Here is a 19,557-nt window from a genome sequence, read left to right as displayed (position 1 = left end):
GTTCAATTAGGTATTGAGTTCATTTTTCACTTTACTTTTCAGTATTCACCTGGTCTAAAAACACTATTAACCGTGTAGTTTTTCTTCCATCCTTTTAAATCACTTGTTTTCACCCAGTAGTAAGCGTACAATGAAGGAACTGGATCAAAATCAAGGTGAACTATGCCCCCATATAAAAAATTATCATAATCTCAGATTTTTTAGAATGTTCAAACATTATACTAAAACAAATGGATTTAAAAATTAATAGTGCTTTGAAGAGGCATTTATCAGAGGTCATGGCATGATCTACAACAGAAAGTTTAGTTTACTGAATGTTAGTTGTAAAGAACAAACACTGGCACCTCATGTGGTCAGAGCAGCTGAAATGTCTTTTACAGTAGTTTCACCTTCTTGATTTGGCTGGTCTGGATCAAGAAGGGCAATGCTACTGGAGCTTTCACACTGCTCATCTACCTTTGGGGAAGCAGCCTGGTCTTGATGCTTTTTGTTCTCTTTAGCAAACCCTAAGGTCATACTCTCCCCAGAAGGCTGAACTGGCCTCTCTGAATGAACCACTTGTTTCCCTACTTCTGCTTCTTGTTCACACAGCAGTCTCTCCACCTCCACCTCGAGCTCCAAAGTCTCCTCATCAGCGTGCACATCTAGTTGTTGCATCAATTCCTCCAACTTCTTGGCCTTGCGCAGCTCGTTTTGCTGTATGATCGTACAAAGGTGTTCAGTGAGTTGCTCTTTAAGCTCAGTCTTGCGCTGTAGATCTAGCTTTGCTGTAACATACTCTGCTTCAGCCCTGTCAAACCGCTTCCTGCAGGGACAGGTACAAAGACTGGTCCATTAGTTTTCCATTGAAGAAGATAGTCAAAGGAGGGCCTAGAAATAATAATTAAACTCCAAAATCGGGAAATATATATATATATATATATATATATACACATATATATATATAATGAAAATATGGCTATTAATACTTTACGAACACTTATCTACACGTTAGACAAAGCAGACTATTGCTGCTGAAACTTCCACAACATGCCCATTTGGATTCTCCTAACTTAACGTTCTTCGGCACCCATTTCCTCTTTCCAAGTCTGTGCTTGAATGAAAGCAGGCTGAGAGGTTAATTCAGTGGTGTGCTAGCTCCAGTGGGGGAGAGCTCTAATTTGTAGTGTTTATCAATTTCTGTAGTAAAAACACAATTACTATGGCCAATTTCAAGCTATCAATGAGACATCACTGAATACCGAATTGGGAAGATACACAACATCTCTCTCATGAACGAGGGCAAACCAGCTCCAGCACACAACTGGTTAAATTTATGAGAGATAAAATAATAAGAGATGGAGAAAGTAGAAAATCTATACCTTTTGATTAATGGAGTAGAAAAGGAAGAAAAATTTTGGTGGAGAAGGACATGGACAGTGGATCAGAAATGACAGAGCACAGCCACCAGCCCAATGATACTAGGTGAGAGTAAGAAGTAAACACCAAGTAGAAGAGAAAACTTCAGGGTAGGTTTAAGCAGGGTTTCTCAACCTCAGCATTACTGACAACTTGGGCCATGTAATTCTTTGTCGTGGGGAGCTGTCCCGTACATTGCAGGATGTGCAGAGGATCACTGGCTTTCTCTCCTTAGTTGTCAGTAGCACCCACTGGTTGTGAGAACCAAAAATGTCTCCAGACATCACCAAATGTCTCCTAAGGGGCAAAACTGCCCCCAGTTGAGAATCTCCAGGTTAAGTTGTTTTCACCCTCTCCACTCTGTAACAGACTACTGTTAGACTTCTATTAAGAAAAGTTTATTACTTTTATATATATTGAAACTCCATAGGTAGGTAATGCCAGACTTATTTGAAGTAGGGTAATTCTACTTGGGGAAGTCACTTTGCAATCTTCCTTGTTCTTTTTTTCTTCTTTTTTGCCTTTTCCATATAATGAGTTGCTTTTCTTTTTGCCCAGAAAAGAGGATGACCCCTACCTAACAACTAATTATTCTATTTAGTTACCACTAACAGCTGTGAGGCCATGACGCCTTACCTGTTATGACTGCCTTACCTTACTCAACATAATAAATAACTTCTAATACTAGAGTTATAGCAAAAAAGAAACAGATATATCTCCTTACACAAGATTCTCTGTCTTGGAGGGAAATATAGTGAAAAAATAAAAGGCCTTGCTTTTAGAGAACCCAGGGTTCAAAACCTGCCTTTGCCATTTACTATGTGTGTACCTCCTTTGTTGAAGGCTTTTTCTGGATGTAATGAGCAGATATTCAGTCATACTCACTCAAGTAAAAAATGGGTTTTATTGTAGGATACAAGAGGCAATCTCACAGGCATGTCATCAGAATCAAAGGCTATTGCTCATGCTAATGCTGAGAAACCACAGTTTCTCTCATTTAGGCTTTCCTATCATATTCACAGCCCAATATGGCCACCAGCTGTGCCCTGATATCAAATTCACTCCACTCAATCCCTCAGTGTTCCAATCCCAAAATTCCAGAGGGAGGGCCTGGGTTGGCTTGGCTTGACGCGTATCAGTTTAAACAGAACTCTTAGTGCCAGGCCATGCCATGCACCCCAGTTTAGTCTATGGATTAAATGTTCTGGAGTTCCCATCTTTGTCCTTATCAGGTGTGTCCCAGGCTCAGCATCATGAATACAAAACACAGCCAGGTTCCTGTGGAAGAGGCTGGAGAAAAGGCATGCAGTGACTGAAAATTCCAGTATGGTGACCAGGGGTGGTTTCTTGAACTAAGTCTTGGTTTCTCTGTAGAATGGTGATGATAATAACATCTCATAGGAGTGTTAATTAAGCATTAAATAGAATAAACAGGGCAAGTGTCTAGCCCAGTGCCTGGTAGGCATTCAAGAAACAGAACTTCTTCAGAGCACCAGAATAAGAAAGCACTGTTAGTATATATACCACTAAACATGCATCTAAGATTAAAATTATGTACAATTTAAGGACTTGGTGTTTCTATTTGAAAACATTTATATTGTGTTCATTTCTCATATTTCATTTTTTTACTGTCATTTAGTAAATATAAGAATGAGAACTAGATGTTTTTCAATTACCCCTATGTTAAAAGAATTGTTGTAAAAGAGCTGTGCTGGGTATCTGGATCCCTTATTTCCATACTTTATAACATATCCTGTTTATGAATGTTCTTTCATCAAGCTTAAGAGCTCTGACAACATTCTCTACAGGTATACATATCTTGTCTCTCCCCCCAGCTCAAATCTCCCTTCTCTGCAAGTCTGTGGTCTCCCTCAGCCAAAGTCAGTTAGTAAAGATCTACTGACTGGGCTCATGAATGCTGAATTGAAATTAAAATTTGTAAATAGGTCCCTAGGTTTCCAATGATCTTTCACCCTGGATAAATCAATGAAGATTCTGCATTTTGTTTATTTATTTAAAGTCCTTCTGGCCAGAAATATGCATATATATATATTTTTTTACAGAGTGATTTATGTTCAAAATATTGATTAGTTTCACAAACTGCACTGAGTCTGGGGGTCAGGGGGATAGAACCAAATCAGAGTATGAAGACATACTTTGGAACAGAATAATAAGAGCATTATACATAACACAGTAAGACAAATTGAACTGGAAATGTAATTATAGAATTGTTTTATTATTTTAAAGGAATGTTGAATGATTTAATGAATCTTATTTATAGGATTCTAGAAACTGTCTCTTGGTTTTGGTTCCCCGAAATTTTTTAAAAACACCATTAACCCTTGGCATGTCATTAGGTTCCAATGAAATACTTAGTTCTTCAGTTTCTTTCCTGAGCAGTTCTATTTGTAAGGATCAACATATCATTATTTTTATCCTTTCTTAGAAGTATTCCAGAGAACAAAGAGAAAATTTACTTATATTTTGAAAAATAGACTTTAATTATATTTTGCAATTACTATATGGGTCCACTTTTATAAACCTAAGATACATTATGGGATTGTTGAAATATATTTTTTCCTATATCTTGAAACATTTTGCCATTTCATCACCTAGGAATTATTTACTCATTATTCATCAATTATTCACATTTATGCTAAAAAAATTAAAATAATAAGAAAACAGAGAATGATGGAATGACCTAAAAGGATGATGCTATAATGAAATAAATCAACATCGCTTAGTTTCCTTACTGTTTTGCCAAAGTATTACATCACCTTTAAATAAGGTATAAAAGAAGACTAGAAATACCACATTTGTAATCTGCTCTTAGCTTTCACTGTTCAGATGAGAATTATTACTTTTCATTTTCTACCCAGAATGACAAAGAAAATTGACAGATGAAGACATTTTGCAGTTATTAGACAAATCAAAAGATGCATGTTGTGGAGGCTAAAAAATGACCCCGCCCCCCACCCCCCCAAAAAAAGATAGTCATTTCTTAATCCCAAGAACCTGTGAACATTTCCTTAAATGGCAAAAGATGTGACTAAGTTAAAGATTTTAAGAGGAGTCTATTCTGGACTATCCAGCTGGGCCCTAAATACAATCCCATGTATCCTTTTAAGAAAAAGGCAGAGGCACTTTTGAGAGAAAACAGGAGGAATCAATGAGACTATGGAGACCCAGAACTGAGTAGTGTGGCCACAAGCCAAGGAATGTCTCCAGCCACCAGAAGAAGCTGGAAGAGGCAAGGAATGTATTCTTCCCTAGAGTCTCTGAAGGAATAACAACCCCACTGACACCTTGATTTCAGACTTCTGGTTTCTAAAAGCATAAGAGAATAAATTTTTGTTGTTTTGAGCTACCCAGTTTTTGGTTATTTGTTATGGCATCCCTAGCAAATCAATATAAATGCAGAGACAGGCTAGATTCTAGATGGTGAAACTGACCATGTAAGTGAAATCTCAGAGTATGAGACTTCAGAAAAACACATCCTAGATGAATTTTCTCAAAGTCAAGAATCAATGAGTGAAAAATATATTTCTCAGGATAAAAAGGAAATACATTATTCTCCTAGAGTTAATAATTTCAAGAGGGAGAATTTTATCATACAATATTTTACAAGTACCTGGACCATACTGTGTGGCTGAAAGGATATAACGATATTCTTTTAGCTTTTTATAATGTTTTCAGTCAAACATTACTTGATGCAAAATTTTTTAACAAAGGTGTTTTCCACAATCCTTTATTCTTACTTCTTTAAATTATTCATAAAATGACTTAAAACATTTATGTATATATGTTTACATGTGTATGTGTGCATGTGCGTATGGGAGCGTCTATTAAACATCAATGGCAAATGGTGATCATTGTTTTTCCTGGCATACTGAGGGTTAAAGAAATGTTCTACAGGCAGCCACTCTAGTTTTACAAGCTGCCTGCACAGCACATGGCAGCACTGTAATCACAGCTGTGAACAGCAGCAGCAGTGACAACTCTCTCCACTGGGACACTCCAAGTACCATCTCCTCAGAGGTGGATACCCTGACACTGCCCTACAGAAACCAATTTTAGGATGAATTCTGGCCTATTCGTACACAAGAACATTTTGTGGACACAGCACCATGCCAGCCACTACAGAAATACAATGTTTTTATTAAAAAAAAAAAATCAAGGAAATCTCCCACAGAACCACAGAAACTGCCCTGCAGATTACCTTCTAGTAGAAATCTAGACCATAATACTATATCACCAATCTATAATTTCTTAATAACCACAGATGTAAATTTAGAAAATACTGTCTTAATCTTATGCATGAACAAGATACAACCCTGGTTCTAGTCTAAATTGTCAGTGGCTTCTCTTTGACTTAACTCAAGAGCTTATGTTTTTAAAAATAACCTCACACACACGATAAGGATATTCACATACATCTGTCAATACTAGTATCATGATAAACTGTCATCTTTAGCTTAAGAGATGTAAAAATTTACCATATAAAATCTTTTTACTATATAAAAATGTACTAAAATGTCATTAAAAATATTCATATACTATGGGATGTCTTCTCTTTTAACCAGAATCCCACCTTCTTTGTGATTCTCTGAAGGCTAAAACTATGACATTTCTTATATAATTTTCAATGTACAAAGGCATCCTCTTCAGCCTCCCCTAGGACTGAATTAAAACACAATCAAATGATTTTTCTGTGGAGATATCCAGAATAATTGGAATTATTCATTTAAGGAGCTACAAAGGCATAAAAATATTCCTCTGGCAAACTTAAGTTACAGAGAATAAAATGTGCTAAAAATCTAGGCTTAGTTTAATCTTAATAAAATCTTGGTTACCTCCTTAATGACCTTATTAATAGAAATGGAACCACCAGTTATCAGCTACTGATGGCATTAATTTACACAGTTAATTAATAAAAGCAACCCATTAGGTCTAAGAGCATATGGTCAAACAATTACAAAAATCACAAGGACACCACAAACCTCTTTCTTAAACAATAAACAGTGAATTAAAAACCACAATCAAGCATTTCCGCTTTATTAAGTTGTTACATAAACATTCCGATGCTGTGGTTTACCCTGGACTAATGCGGCACTCTGATTGATTTCTAGTGTTACAGAGAAAGATGCAAAACCCAGTCATTAACACAGCATTCCCTTGTGAAAAAAGACAATCCAGGATGATTAGAGCAATGTTGAAAGGACTGATAACCCTGAAACTGGGCTTAATTTTTTGCTTTTATCTGTTTGCAAAGCTCATGTAATTCTTTACATGTGTTAGTTTGTTTTGAGAATATGCAACGATGATTTTTTTCTCTTTAAAAAAAATGCCAATCATTAAAACCAAGGAAACACATGATAGCAAGCCATTTTATATAGAGTATAATTGCAAAAAAAAAGAAAAAACTTCAAGCTTTCAAGACAGAGTGGTATTTTCTTTCAAATACTCAAAGGTTTTAAAAACTAAACTAGATCTCCTTTCTTTGATGAAAACTGAAATGAGAAATAGGCTAGTCCCTATACCATCTCACATAATCAAAATTTCTAAAAGAAAGAGCACAGACTTGGTGTTAGAATAATATATAGAGTTCTGGGGCAAGTCATTTAGACATTTAAAGAGTCTCAAATATTGAACAGCTGATGGTTTAGCAGGAAAGACTAAAATGTAAATAAATAATGCAAGAAATGCTCTAACAGGGATATAAACAAGGTTAATGGGTAGGGCAGAGTTAAGGAAGACTTCAAAAGGGAGATACTTGATTTAGTATAAAACTGGAATAAATACAGCATCTAATAGGGTCATTATGAGGCTTAATGATGATATATATAAATGCCCTGGCCTAGCCAGCAATAAACGTTAACTAAATTAAACTCCTTGTTCAGAGTTCCATTTCCCCAACTTACCAAGCATATGAATAGTCAAGGCTGGCTTGATCAATCCGGTTCCTGAGGATTCCAATGTCAGCTGACACCATGTCATCTAAAGCCTGTAACTCCTTCTGGATCCTCTTTAGTTTCATGGTTTCTGCCTGAGTTCTTTTAGATCTATAAAATGAGGAATATGAGTGGAAAAATAAAAACATTTTAAAATCATGTATCCATACACAATATAAGTGAAAAAAGCAAGCTACTGTATACACAATATGATTATAATGTGTAATTTTTAAGAATTAAAAAAAAAAAACAGAAAAACTGAGATAAAACAAATGCTGGTAACATTTTGGTATATCTCTAAAACTGCATTTGCACTTTTCCTCCTTACTAGTCTAAATTATATATTAGTACATACTTTTTTATACACAAGGAAAAAAAAGTAAATAAAAAAAATACCAATAGAGAGTTCACTCATAGGCCTATATTCATTCCATAAGGATGAGAATAAGCACTAAAAGGATGTATCTGTATAGAGAACTGGATATGCTGGAATACTGAACACAGCTTTCCAAATTCCAGCCTTAAACTCTTCTTGCTAAGCCTACTTTCATTTGTCTGATACTTAGTGGACGCCAAGAACAGCTGCCTACATTAAACACCATTCCTTTATAAGTCTGAGAACATCTACTTGGTTTTATTATTTTTTAAAATAATTTTTATTGGGGTATAGTTGATTTACAATGTTGTGTTACTTTCAGATGTACAGCAAAGTGAATCAGTTATACATATACATATATCCACTCTTTTTTAGATTCTTTTCCCATATAGGCCATTACAGAGTATTGAGTAGAGTTCCCTGTGCCATACCGTAGGTTCTTATTAGTTATCTATTTTATATATAGTAGCATGTATATGTCAATCGGTTTTAATTTTCTTAAGATTCATTTCCCCAAACTTCTTTGATTTCTCTTCTTTGGGAAAACTACACATCCTCAGAATTCTTCTTTCTGAGGCTCAAAACCAAACACTCTTTTTGTTCCTTTGTTCAGAAGCAACCTCAGCCTTCTCTCCAACCCCAAGTACATCATCTACTTAAGAAACAGAATAAACAAATACAAAAGCCAACCTTTAATCACAATTCCACTCATTTCAAAATTTCATACACATTCTTACAGGAGAATAAAACTCCCAATAAAACCACTATACTGCAACTTACATTCTCCTGATTTCTACTCCATTATGTATTTACCCTTATTTTCTGCCTACAAAAGTTAATCATGTGATCTTTTTACTTCAAGTGATTCACTATCCATTTAGTAATAATCTAATCAGGTTATATTTCCTTACACTTCTGTCTACAGTAATACTTTCTGTCTTAAATCAAAAGCACGTAGAGAAGAGTAAGTGCTGAGCCTGTAAATCTTTTTGTAAAATCCCGAGTAAACAGCCTCCCCAACCTCTTCCAAACTGAAGACTACTAAAATGCTTTTCAATAATCATGTTTCAATAATCACATTGTTTTTATTCTTGAAACGTAAGTTCAGTAAGTTGAGTATTTCCTATGCTTCATGAAAGATCAAGGTGTACCAGTTATTTTCAAATACACACATCCCTTTGGCAGATAAAATCCTGAATTACTCTTATACCCACCTGCCTTTCTCTCCATCCCTATTCCTTCCTCTCCCCCTGACACATACACCAGCTTTAATGAGTAATAGTTGTGCCAGACTTTTCTGGAGATCTAAAAAGAAAATGCCTCTGAATACTTGCTTGCATTTAGTTCTCACTATTCTCAATCATTGCTTTATTGACTGAGCTTGGTTTCCTAAGGCCACAGCACACTAGAAACTACAAAGAGGGAAGAGTGGGTGAGGGATGGGAAAAGTGGCTCAAATAGGAATGTTGTTGTTCAAGGCTTGTACAGTGCAGTAAAGGAAAAGGGATCGCTGACAAGTTCACTCTGGAAGGTGAGAGAAAAACTGAATTGTATACAGTATGGGACAATGCTCATAATGGTGACCCACAGTCAAGGATAAAAAATTAAACTATATCATGTATCTTTTATCAGTGGGGGCAGGATACATTATTTAAGAAAAATGGCCATAGGAAATACAATTAGGATTTGTGGGTGTATAAGTCACTTATGTGGAATAATCTTATTCCTCTACATGTCAGATGATTAAGGCCTATGTGAAAATTAAAACCTGCATTTGTTGCTAATTTACTTATGTAGATAGCTATTTACTGCTCCCTTATGAATGTGTAGATGGTTAAAACTGAAAACACTGATGATGATCCTTAAGTTTTAATTGCCCCTGTATTCATAAATACATTATAATCTATGCTTAAAAAGCCCTCCTTAATAAATTAAGACTGTAATTTCAGTATCATTTTTAAAGCATAATTTGTTTAGTAAGTCTTAGAAGTAATGGTTGTAGAGAAAACGCCATTTATTAGAACAGACATAGGAAAACAAATATAAAACATGACAAAACTAATTACAGATTACAAACAAGCTCTCCTGGTTCAGGTGCCTCACCTTTCTGCAATAGCTTTAGCCAAAAGAGCTTTCTTACGTTTATTTTTCTCTTCCATTAGCCGTTGTTCTTGTTGGAGGACTTCCCAACGAGATTTTTCTTGCCTAGGGAGCAAAAGTATAAAAATGAGTTTCTGAAACCTCGCTCCACCTTACCAGTCTCAGTTCCTAAGTATAAAATTTAATCAACCAGATTATATATATTTTCTTTCAAAAGTCCTCTTAAAAGGAACCCGTCTGTAGCTCATTATTTTGTTCTAATAGGAACAAAGACTATGATTTGAAGTAAAGAAGGCTTATATAAATTGGGCCTTTGAAATCCATTATACATATATAGTCTAGGAACCCAAACTGGAAGCCAGAGTACTATGGCATTTTTTAGGAGTACAGAGAAACTTGTTTAAGTTAATCATGTGTTATATGCAAAAGAGAAAGCAAAATAAGTTGTTCTGTAACTAATTTCATATCTTTTATAGTTTTCTATAATACATATCTTCACCGTGTAATAACCCTCAGCACAGTAACCAATGTTTATTTCATACATTCTCTTACAATTTGCTCACTTCTTTCTAGCTCTTAAACATTTTAAACAGAGTGAAACACTATGAACTAAGACTTGAATGTTGGGCTAAAGAAAAACTCCAAAGACCTGCAAACATGAATTGTCTTCCAATCTTTCCAATTCTAAAAGAAATATATTAAAATTTCCTGTAAATTCATGAACTTAATGTCAACTCAAATTAAACCAGGTAATGACAAAGCTATTTGTTCCTATTACTGTCATTTCTCACAGCCATTATATCAAAAATCTCTATTCCCAGACCTAGTAACCACTTGCAAAATTATCCTTTTCTCTCCATTCCTACAGCCTCCACCTTAGTGCTGGCATTCATCCTTTCTCATTTTTACTACCTGCAGGTACCTCCTCCCCAGATACCTGAGTTCCAGCTCACCCAGCACCCAAACGGTGTGCAACAGTGACACCTGGATTTTCTCTAATTATTATTTTTATCAGGGCATCTCTCCTTCAGGGTCTTGGTGGTGTATTACAGCATCAAGGAACTCACTAGGCAGGCATCTTCTGCTTCCAAGTCCTTCTTTACTTCCTTAATTCTCTATTTTCTGACTTATCTTGTGCCTCTTTCAGAAAAGTGAAATGTCATCTCTGACCTTCTCTAGTATATACTTTTCCTTTCCCCCTCTTAGAGCCTCAGAATTTCTCCGTTTTAACAACAGTTCCTGAGATTACATGTCTTCTTATGAACATTTTCTCAAGTACCTAAAAAGAGAATAATTTTCCTAATGACATTCAGTCTAAATTCTCCAGCTCAATTTACACACCCCCGCAACAACTTGTCTCAGGACTTTGCTGGTAAACTACACTTAAGACATTAAAAGTATGCACTTGTTTAATTTGGGTCTCATACTTCATGTGGCTTTCTGTCTCTTGTCAAAATGATTTCTTGGCTGTAAATCCCTGGTGGGCAGGAAACACTTAAAACTCAGTACAGAATCTGGATTAGCCGAGATTGGAAAAATAGGTGAGATTAGAAGAAACATAAGACATTTTGAAAAAGAAAAGACTCAGAAAATGGAAAAAAGAAGCAAATACCATTCTTTCTTCCCTGTGAGTGATAAATCAGGAGGAAATAAAGAGTGAATATTCAAACATAAACTATATAATAAAAAAAAATTCTGATTATAAGAATTCACAAGTCATAGAATGGTAATTTCCACAAAAATGTGGCTAAACCAAATTCTGCAGGTGGTTTCTAATACAAACACATTAAATAAAGAAATCTAATGATGCAGCTGAATTATTTAATTAGTCCTCTCAATTTCCAATACTCTTTCCTTTGAGCATCCCTTCACGTCTCTTCAGAAGTACCCTTTTCTGGGCCAATGGAGATGCAATCTGGAAGTTGAAAGAATGGGTTCAATTTGGGGAGGAGTACCATGCATATAAGAACTGGTTCTGGTGAGTGTAAAGGGCATAGACTCTGGATCCAGAGAGTCCTGTATGTGAACCCCAACTCTGCTACTTATTAGTGGTATATTCACTTTGGGAATACAGTATCTTTGAGTCCAAGATATCTCATCTATAAAGTGAAAATAATGAACATGCATTGTAAGACTACTGTAAAGACTAAATAACATAAAACATAAGGAGTGCGTAACACTGCTACTTATATTTAGGTGGTAGCTAGTTTTCAATAGTTTATTCATTACATTTCTACGTTAGAATATAAAACAAACAAAATGTATTTCTTCAAAGCCCAATGGGAAAAAAATGATAAAATGGAAAAAAGTCTCATGGATATACAGACTTACTAACAATTCCACTTTCTTTTTTTCCAATTTGCAATCTGGTTGTGGAGGTAGAACCTCAGCATTTTTGTGACCTTCATGGGAATTCTTAAGTCCTAGTTCCCCTGGTTGACTTTCAATACCCTGTGGTTTTCCATCACCAATAGGAGAGGTGAGTGTGGGGGGAGTGGGGGGAGAAGAACATGGTCTTTGAGTATTAAATCTTTGTTTTGGTGCAGAAAGCAGCTGCTCTGGAGGTAATGAGGTTGATCCATCTTGAAACCCAAGTTTTTGGCTTTGCTCTTGAAGGGCTTTTTCTCGCTGAAGTTGTTGTCGACTTTTCTTCACAGGGAGAAGACGCGGCTGTGGTTCAAATGGATCTATATAAAAAAGAGAATGGAGAAAAATTCCTTTGTGTGAGCAGCAAATAATTATAATCCCTCTAAGAAAATAAAGCATTAACATTAAACTCTGATAATTTTGCAGGTTTTTTCTCCCCTTCTCTTTCTAAAATTGCAGAGAAAAACAGCCATCTTTGCAGAGTTTTGACAGTTCTCCAATCATACCGTTAATATTTAACAAAAACTTCCTTAGTTCTCAATTATCTTTGAGGAAGTCCATTTGTCTGTGAGTTAGGCCTTAGAATACAAAGCAAGGTTTCAACTTGATTTGCTAACTGCCAAAAGAATCTAATATGACCAAAGTAGGTAGACAAATGAATTCTCTGATATGTCTTAAATTTGATTTATGGTTCTGTCTGTTCTTCTGAAATAAAATGGTGGTTGTTTTCAAATAGGCTTCACCTTTCTTAAATTTTAACAGATCTTAGGGTAATTTGATACATAGGTAGACATGATACACAAAGTAGAGCTGAATGAAGTCTCTTAATTTTAGGAATGCTAGTTAACCCTAAATTGTTTTCTTTCATCTTCCAAACAGTCCAGGGCTGTGTTCCCCAGAGTGTAGTTAGCCTTTAATCAATGTATGCAAGTTAATTTTAATAGCAGCCCGAGCAAAGCAATAGAGGAAGATAAAACAATCGGGATAAATTTTTTTTAAAAGCATTACGAACTAAATGATAACACTTCTATTGTACTTTCTGGATTGTCCATACCAGTGTTAACCTTGTAGGTCAGACAACTGGAGAATCTTGACTCACATTCATACTATACTACATAAGATCTGTAAGAGATATTCTTTACAAAATGCCTGAGAAATGAAACTATGATAAGTTCTAATAAATGAACTAAGTGTGTTTTTTAAATCCTGCATATTGACCTTTGAAACAACATAAGCTTAATATTTAAATTTCCCAAAGGAGAGTTAAAAGCTTTGGAGTCAAAGTTCTGGTGTTGCTTTTCTCCACACCTCAGCAACGTTAGGCAAGTCAATTAATTATTCCATACCTCAGTTTCTTCATCTGTCAAACTGGTTGAAAATTTACTTGCTCTACTTATCTTATGGAGTTGGTGTAAGAATTAAAGAAAATATTTTCAAAGACATACAATCAAAAGTAAAATGTTACTGTTGACTTTAGACAGAAACACAAAGTAGAGTCCTACATCTTGCAACAGAAACTTATTCTTGGCTACTGATCTTTATTCACACCATCAGAAAATGTCACTGAGCCTGCTTACCTTTCAGTTACACTTGTTAGCTGAATTATTAATATCCCTCTGAAAGTCAGTAATGCAGCTGCCATTTTATTTTGCATTTTCAGAGAACCTACCTATGAGATTAAAAATGCTAACTTTTAAACTCCCAAACAACACATCAGGTCACTTAAGGATTAAACATGACAAAAAACCTCTTGGAACTAATAAGTCATTATAGCAAGGTTACAGAATACAAGATTAATACACAAAAATCAATTACTTTCCTAGCAGCAATGAACAAGTGGAATTTGATATAAAAAGCACAGTAACGTTTACATTAGCACTCAAAAAAAAAGAATGACTTAGGTATAAATCTAACAAAATATGTACAAGATCTGTGAGGAAAACTACAAAACTCGAATGAAATCAGGGAATTAAATAAATGGAGAGATATCCCATATTCATTGGTAAGAAGACTCAGCACTGTCAAGATGTCAATGTCAGTTCATCCTAACTTGATCTATAGATTCACCACAATACCAATCAAAATCCCAGCAAGTTATTTTATGGATATTGACAAAATGATTCTCAAGTTTATATAGAGAGGCAAAAGACCCAAAATAACCAACATAATATTGAAGAACAAAGCTGGACTGGCACTACTTGACTTTAATGCTTACTATAAAGCTACAGTGGGTATCAGCAGAAGAATAGAATAGAGATCAATGGAATAGAACAGAGAGCCCAGAGCCCATATTAATACAGTCAACTGATCTTTGGCAAGGGTGCAAAGGCAATACAATGGAATAAAAATATTCTTTTCAACAACTGGTGCTGGAACAACTGGACATCCTCAAGCAAAAAATAAATAAATCTAGACACAGACCTTATGCCTTTCACTCAAAATGGATTATAGACCTAATGCAAAACTCCAAACTATAAAACTCCTAGAAGACAACACAGGAGAAAATCTAGATGATCTCAGGCACAGCAATGACTTTTTAGATATAACACCAAAAGGCACTATTCATAAAAGAGATAACTGATAAACTAATGTCATTAAAATTAAAAACTTCCGCTCTGTGGAAGACAATGTCAAAGGAATGAGAAGACAAGTCACAAACTGGCAGAAAACATTTGCAACAGACACATCTGATAAAAAAGGACTGTTATCTAAAATATACAAAGAACTCTAAAAACTCAATAGCAAGAAAACAACCTAATTAAAAAATGGGCCAAAGACCTTTAACAGACACCTTGTCACCAAAGAAGATATACATACAGCAAATATGCATATGAAAAGATTCCAAATCACATGCCATCAGGGAAATGCAAATTAAAACAAGATACCACTACACAACTATTAGAATGGCCAAAAATCTGTAACACTGACAACACCAAATGCTGGTGAAGTTGTGGAGCAACCAGAACTCTTTCGTTGTTGGTGGGAATGCAAAATGGTAGTCACTTTGGAAGACAGCTTGGTGGTTTCTCACAAAACTAAACATACTCGGGCTTCCATGGTGGTGCAGTGGTTGAGAGTCCGCCTGCCGATGCAGGGTACACGGGTTCGTGCCCTGGTCCGGGAAGATCCCACATGCCGCGGAGGGGTTAGACCTGTGAGCCATGGCCGCTGAGCCTGCATGTCCGGAGCCTGCGCTCCGCAACAGGAGAGGCCGCAACAGTGAGAGGCCTGCATGCCGCAAAAAAAAAAAAAAAAAAAAAACTAAACATACTGTTACCATAGGATATAGCAATCGTGCTCACTGGTATTTTATTTTATTTTATTTTATTTTTTTTTGGCTATATACTGGATGACGTTCTGGAAAAGGCAAAACTATGGAAACAGTAAAACGATCAGTGACTTCTAAGGATTGAGGAGAGAAGGGATGAATAGGCAGAGAAAAGAGTATGTTTAGGGCAGTGAAAATACTCCATATACTATGACAGATACATGACATTATGCATTTGTCCAAACCCATAGCATGTACAACACCAAGAGTGAACCCTAACGTAAACTATAGACTTGGGTGATAATGATGGGTCAATATAGGTTATAATGAATGTGCCACTCTGGTGGAAGATGTTGATAATGGGGGTGGCTATGTACATGTGGGGGCAGGGAGTAAATGGGAAACCTCTGTATCTTCCTCATAATTTTGCCATGAACCTCAAACTGCTCTTAAAAAAAATTAGGTTTTTAGGAAGAACTGGAAAAAAAAAGGAACATACTGTTTTACATACTTATATTGGGGGCTGCAAGTATCCAGAAGACTGTGGTAAACTGGGAGCACAAGCACAGTTTAAAGGGGGCAATCCATAGCCACCTCTAGCCATTAAAAATGGCAGCTGTCACTAAAAAATTTAGGTCAGTGTTATCAGACATTTTGATTTTTCACCAGAAAAATTCAGATTTTTATGTAAAATATAGGGAATTGCATCAATCAAGAAAATCTAGGTTATGCTGTAGAGGCAAAGAACCCTGGAATCTTTGTGGTTTTAAACAACAAAGGTTTATTTCTCATTAATGCCACGTGCCAACTGAAGGCCAGCAGCATCTTTCTGCTAATCAGTCTCTTAGGTCACCAGGCCGACTGCACAGCCATTTAGTGTTGCTAGCCCCCATGGCAGGTGAGAAGAGAGCTCAGGAAGGTCCTGGTTCAGCAATTAATTGCTCTGACCCAGGAGTGACATAACACTTCTGCTCACAATTCAATGCTGAACTAGCACTTGGTCTGATCCAAAAACAACGGCAATAGGAATATACTGGGAAGAGAAGTGAACTAGAAGTATTTTCACCACTATTAACTTAAAAAGAAATTTAAAGATTAGATAATCCAAAAAAGGAAAAATAAAAAGACAAACACATTTCTGGCTTAAATCAATCCAAGAGGCTGAGTTTAAGCTCTACTTTCTCCTACCAAGACAACCATCATTTGAATCATGTGTTGATCATTCCCTTCCTTTGCTTTTTATGTCATACTGCATCTACAAATATTTCTTTAAAATTTCATTTTGTTTTAACTTTATATAAAGGGTGTCATGGTGGATGTAATCTTCTTTAACTTAATATGATATTGCCAATATTCATCCATATTGTTCATGTTGCTTTAGCCATTCAATTTTAATGCTAATTTAATTTTAATGTCTCCTCTTGTATAGGTACAAGAATTTACCTTAGATACCATCTAAGAACTGTTGTGTCATAAAGTATAACTTTAGGAGAAACGTCAAGTTGCTTTCCAAAGTGCATTCCCTCTGGCAACGTATAAGATCCTGTGGATGCACTTTCTCTTCAATATATAATAGTATCAGACTTTGATTTTTGTCAGTCAAATGGGTATGAAGTAGTATCTCACTGTGGTCCTGATTTGCAATTCTGATTGTTGATGGTGATAAGCATCTCTTCATATTTCCTTTACTAAGAAATATATATTCATATCTTTTGTTGATTTTTCTTTTGGCTTGTTTGTATTCTTCATATGTCAGCAGCAATTGGAAAATATAATTAAGGAGAAGATATTTCAATACTAGAAATTATCAAGTATCTAGGAACAAATCTAGCAAGAGGGTGTTCAAAACCTCTACAGGAAAAATTCTAAAATTTTATTAGAAGATATTAAAGAAGACCTAAATAAATGAAGACACATACTGTGTTAGTGGTAGTGTTGACAATGTGAAAATGTGAAATCTCCCCAAATTGATCTAAAGACTCAATGCAATTCCAATAAAAATTTCAACTGGGTTTTCCATGAAATTTGGTAAAATCACAAAATTTTTATATGAAGGGGTAAAAGTTCAAGAATAGCAAGGAAACTTCCAAAGGAAAAGAACAAGGGGACTAGACTACTAGCTATCAGGAATATTGCAAAACTTTGAAACACTGTGGTATCGGTGCAGGAATAGATAAAATGACCAATGGATTAGAATAAAGAACAGAGAAACAAGCTCATACATGTTCAAAGCACTGGTATACAACAGAGGTAGCATAGCAGATCAACAACAAAAGGTGGGATCTCTTCAATAAATGAACCCGGGAGAAAATTGGTTATCTATATGGAAAAGATGAAATCAGATCTATCCTTCATACCATATAAAAACAAACAAAACACTCACCAAATGGATTAAGGACTTAAATGTCAAATCAACACTTTAAAACAAATCAGAAACACATTTCTTTATGCAATGTTTTGAATCTGCTACAGCTTATAATAAAAACAATTTTTAAAAACTTTTAATTGAAAATAGGGATTAATATCTTTTAGAACTTATAGTAGGGTGCTAATTTCTTAAAATACAGAAAACGTTGACAATAAAAGAAGAACTAACAAATCTGTCCATATTAAAATTAAATACTTTCTTCATTAAAAGATAAAAGTTAAAAGATAAATTACATACTGTGAGAAGATATTCATAATTTAACTGGCAAAGAACTAGTATCTAGAAAAAAGAACTCAGGACTTCCCTTGGGACACAGTGGTTAAGAATCTGCCTGCCAATGCAGGGGACATAGGTTCGATCCCTGGTCCAGGAAGATCCCACATGCCATGGAACAACTAAGATAGTGCGCCACAACTACTGAGCCTGCTCTCCACAACTAGAGAGCCGCATGCCACAACTACTGAGCCCACGTGCTGCAACTACTGAATCCTGAGCACCTAGAGCCCGTGCTCTGCAACAAGAGAAGCCACCAAAATGAGAAGCCCGTGCACCACGATGAAGAGTAGGCCCCGCTTGCCACAACTAGAGGAAGCCCGCACACAGCAACGAAGACCCGATGCAGCCAAAAATAAATAAAATTAAAAAAAAAAAAAATAAAGAACTCGTGAATATTTTCTTTAATTAGAAATTGACAGCACTGTTTATTTACAATTTTTTTATTACAAAATAAACTATACATTAAATAATATGTATGTCTCTGTTACATATACACATCCAACTTGTACGAATTATAAAAACTCATAACACAGTTTTATAAAACATGACTACAGCAGACATAACTGATGTTCAAGGACCGACACATTACCCCTCTTTTGGAACACACAAGATAATTTTACTTCCTGTCCTCCAAGTCATATGACTTACTTTTGCTAAATGAAACGTAAGTAGGAGTGACACATTCCCAATGCTCAATTCTCAATCTTCTCCTGCCATGGTGAACTCCTATGACAATACCAAATCATGGTGTGTAGTGACCATGTCAACCCATGGAAGACATGAAACTAGAGTGGAAAAGAGATCTTTATTATTTCAAACAACTGATACTTTAGGGATATGTGTTACTGCAGCTTAAATTGGCTTAACCTGATTTCATAATTATCAGTACTTCTGAAAGTGTATTTGCCCCTTCTTGTTCATATTCCCTTGCCTTCCCACCACACTGAATTTTGATTTTCTTTATATACCTCTTATATCCCTAAAAGAATATACCTGCTTTGTATGATTTTGAACTTCTATAAATGGTATCAGACTGTATATATTCTTCTGCAATTTGTTCTTTTCATATATTAAGTTTATGAAATTTATACATGTTAATACATGTGACTATAGTTCATATATTCCCACTAGCTGTATAGTAGCCCAGTGGATGATTATACCACAATTTATTTATCCACTCCCTTGTTAATGAACACTTGGGTTGTTTCCAGCTTTTTAATATTATAAACAATATAAACAAGATTATTAAGAACTTTTTGACTTTTCCAAATGCCCATATGTGTTTCTCTAGAGTAGTCTTGTCTTTATTTTTGCTGGCAACCAACCCCATCTTCATAGATTATTTAAATATATGTGTGTGTGTGTGTGTGTGTGTGTGTGTGTGTGTGTGTGT

The 19,557-nt window shown here is 35.5% G+C and overlaps 1 protein-coding gene across 1 annotated transcript in view; it reads right to left on the bottom strand.

The window, feature by feature from the left end:
* Positions 1–345: 345 nt before the first annotated feature.
* The window catches only part of GORAB (golgin, RAB6 interacting), a 21,456-nt gene continuing 2,244 nt past the window's right edge, over positions 346–19,557 (bottom strand). The window contains 4 exon segments of the mRNA XM_007458144.1: positions 346–805; positions 7,320–7,460; positions 9,829–9,930; positions 12,161–12,512. Coding sequence (XP_007458206.1) covers positions 346–805; positions 7,320–7,460; positions 9,829–9,930; positions 12,161–12,512 — 1,055 coding nt within the window.

This window comes from Lipotes vexillifer, unplaced genomic scaffold, assembly GCF_000442215.2.
Source record: "Lipotes vexillifer unplaced genomic scaffold, Lipotes_vexillifer_v1.1 scaffold189, whole genome shotgun sequence".
Classification (NCBI taxonomy): Eukaryota; Metazoa; Chordata; class Mammalia; order Artiodactyla; family Lipotidae; genus Lipotes; species Lipotes vexillifer.
The sequence above is the reverse complement of the archived record's forward strand: the minus strand, read 5'-3'. Positions and strand labels throughout refer to the sequence as shown.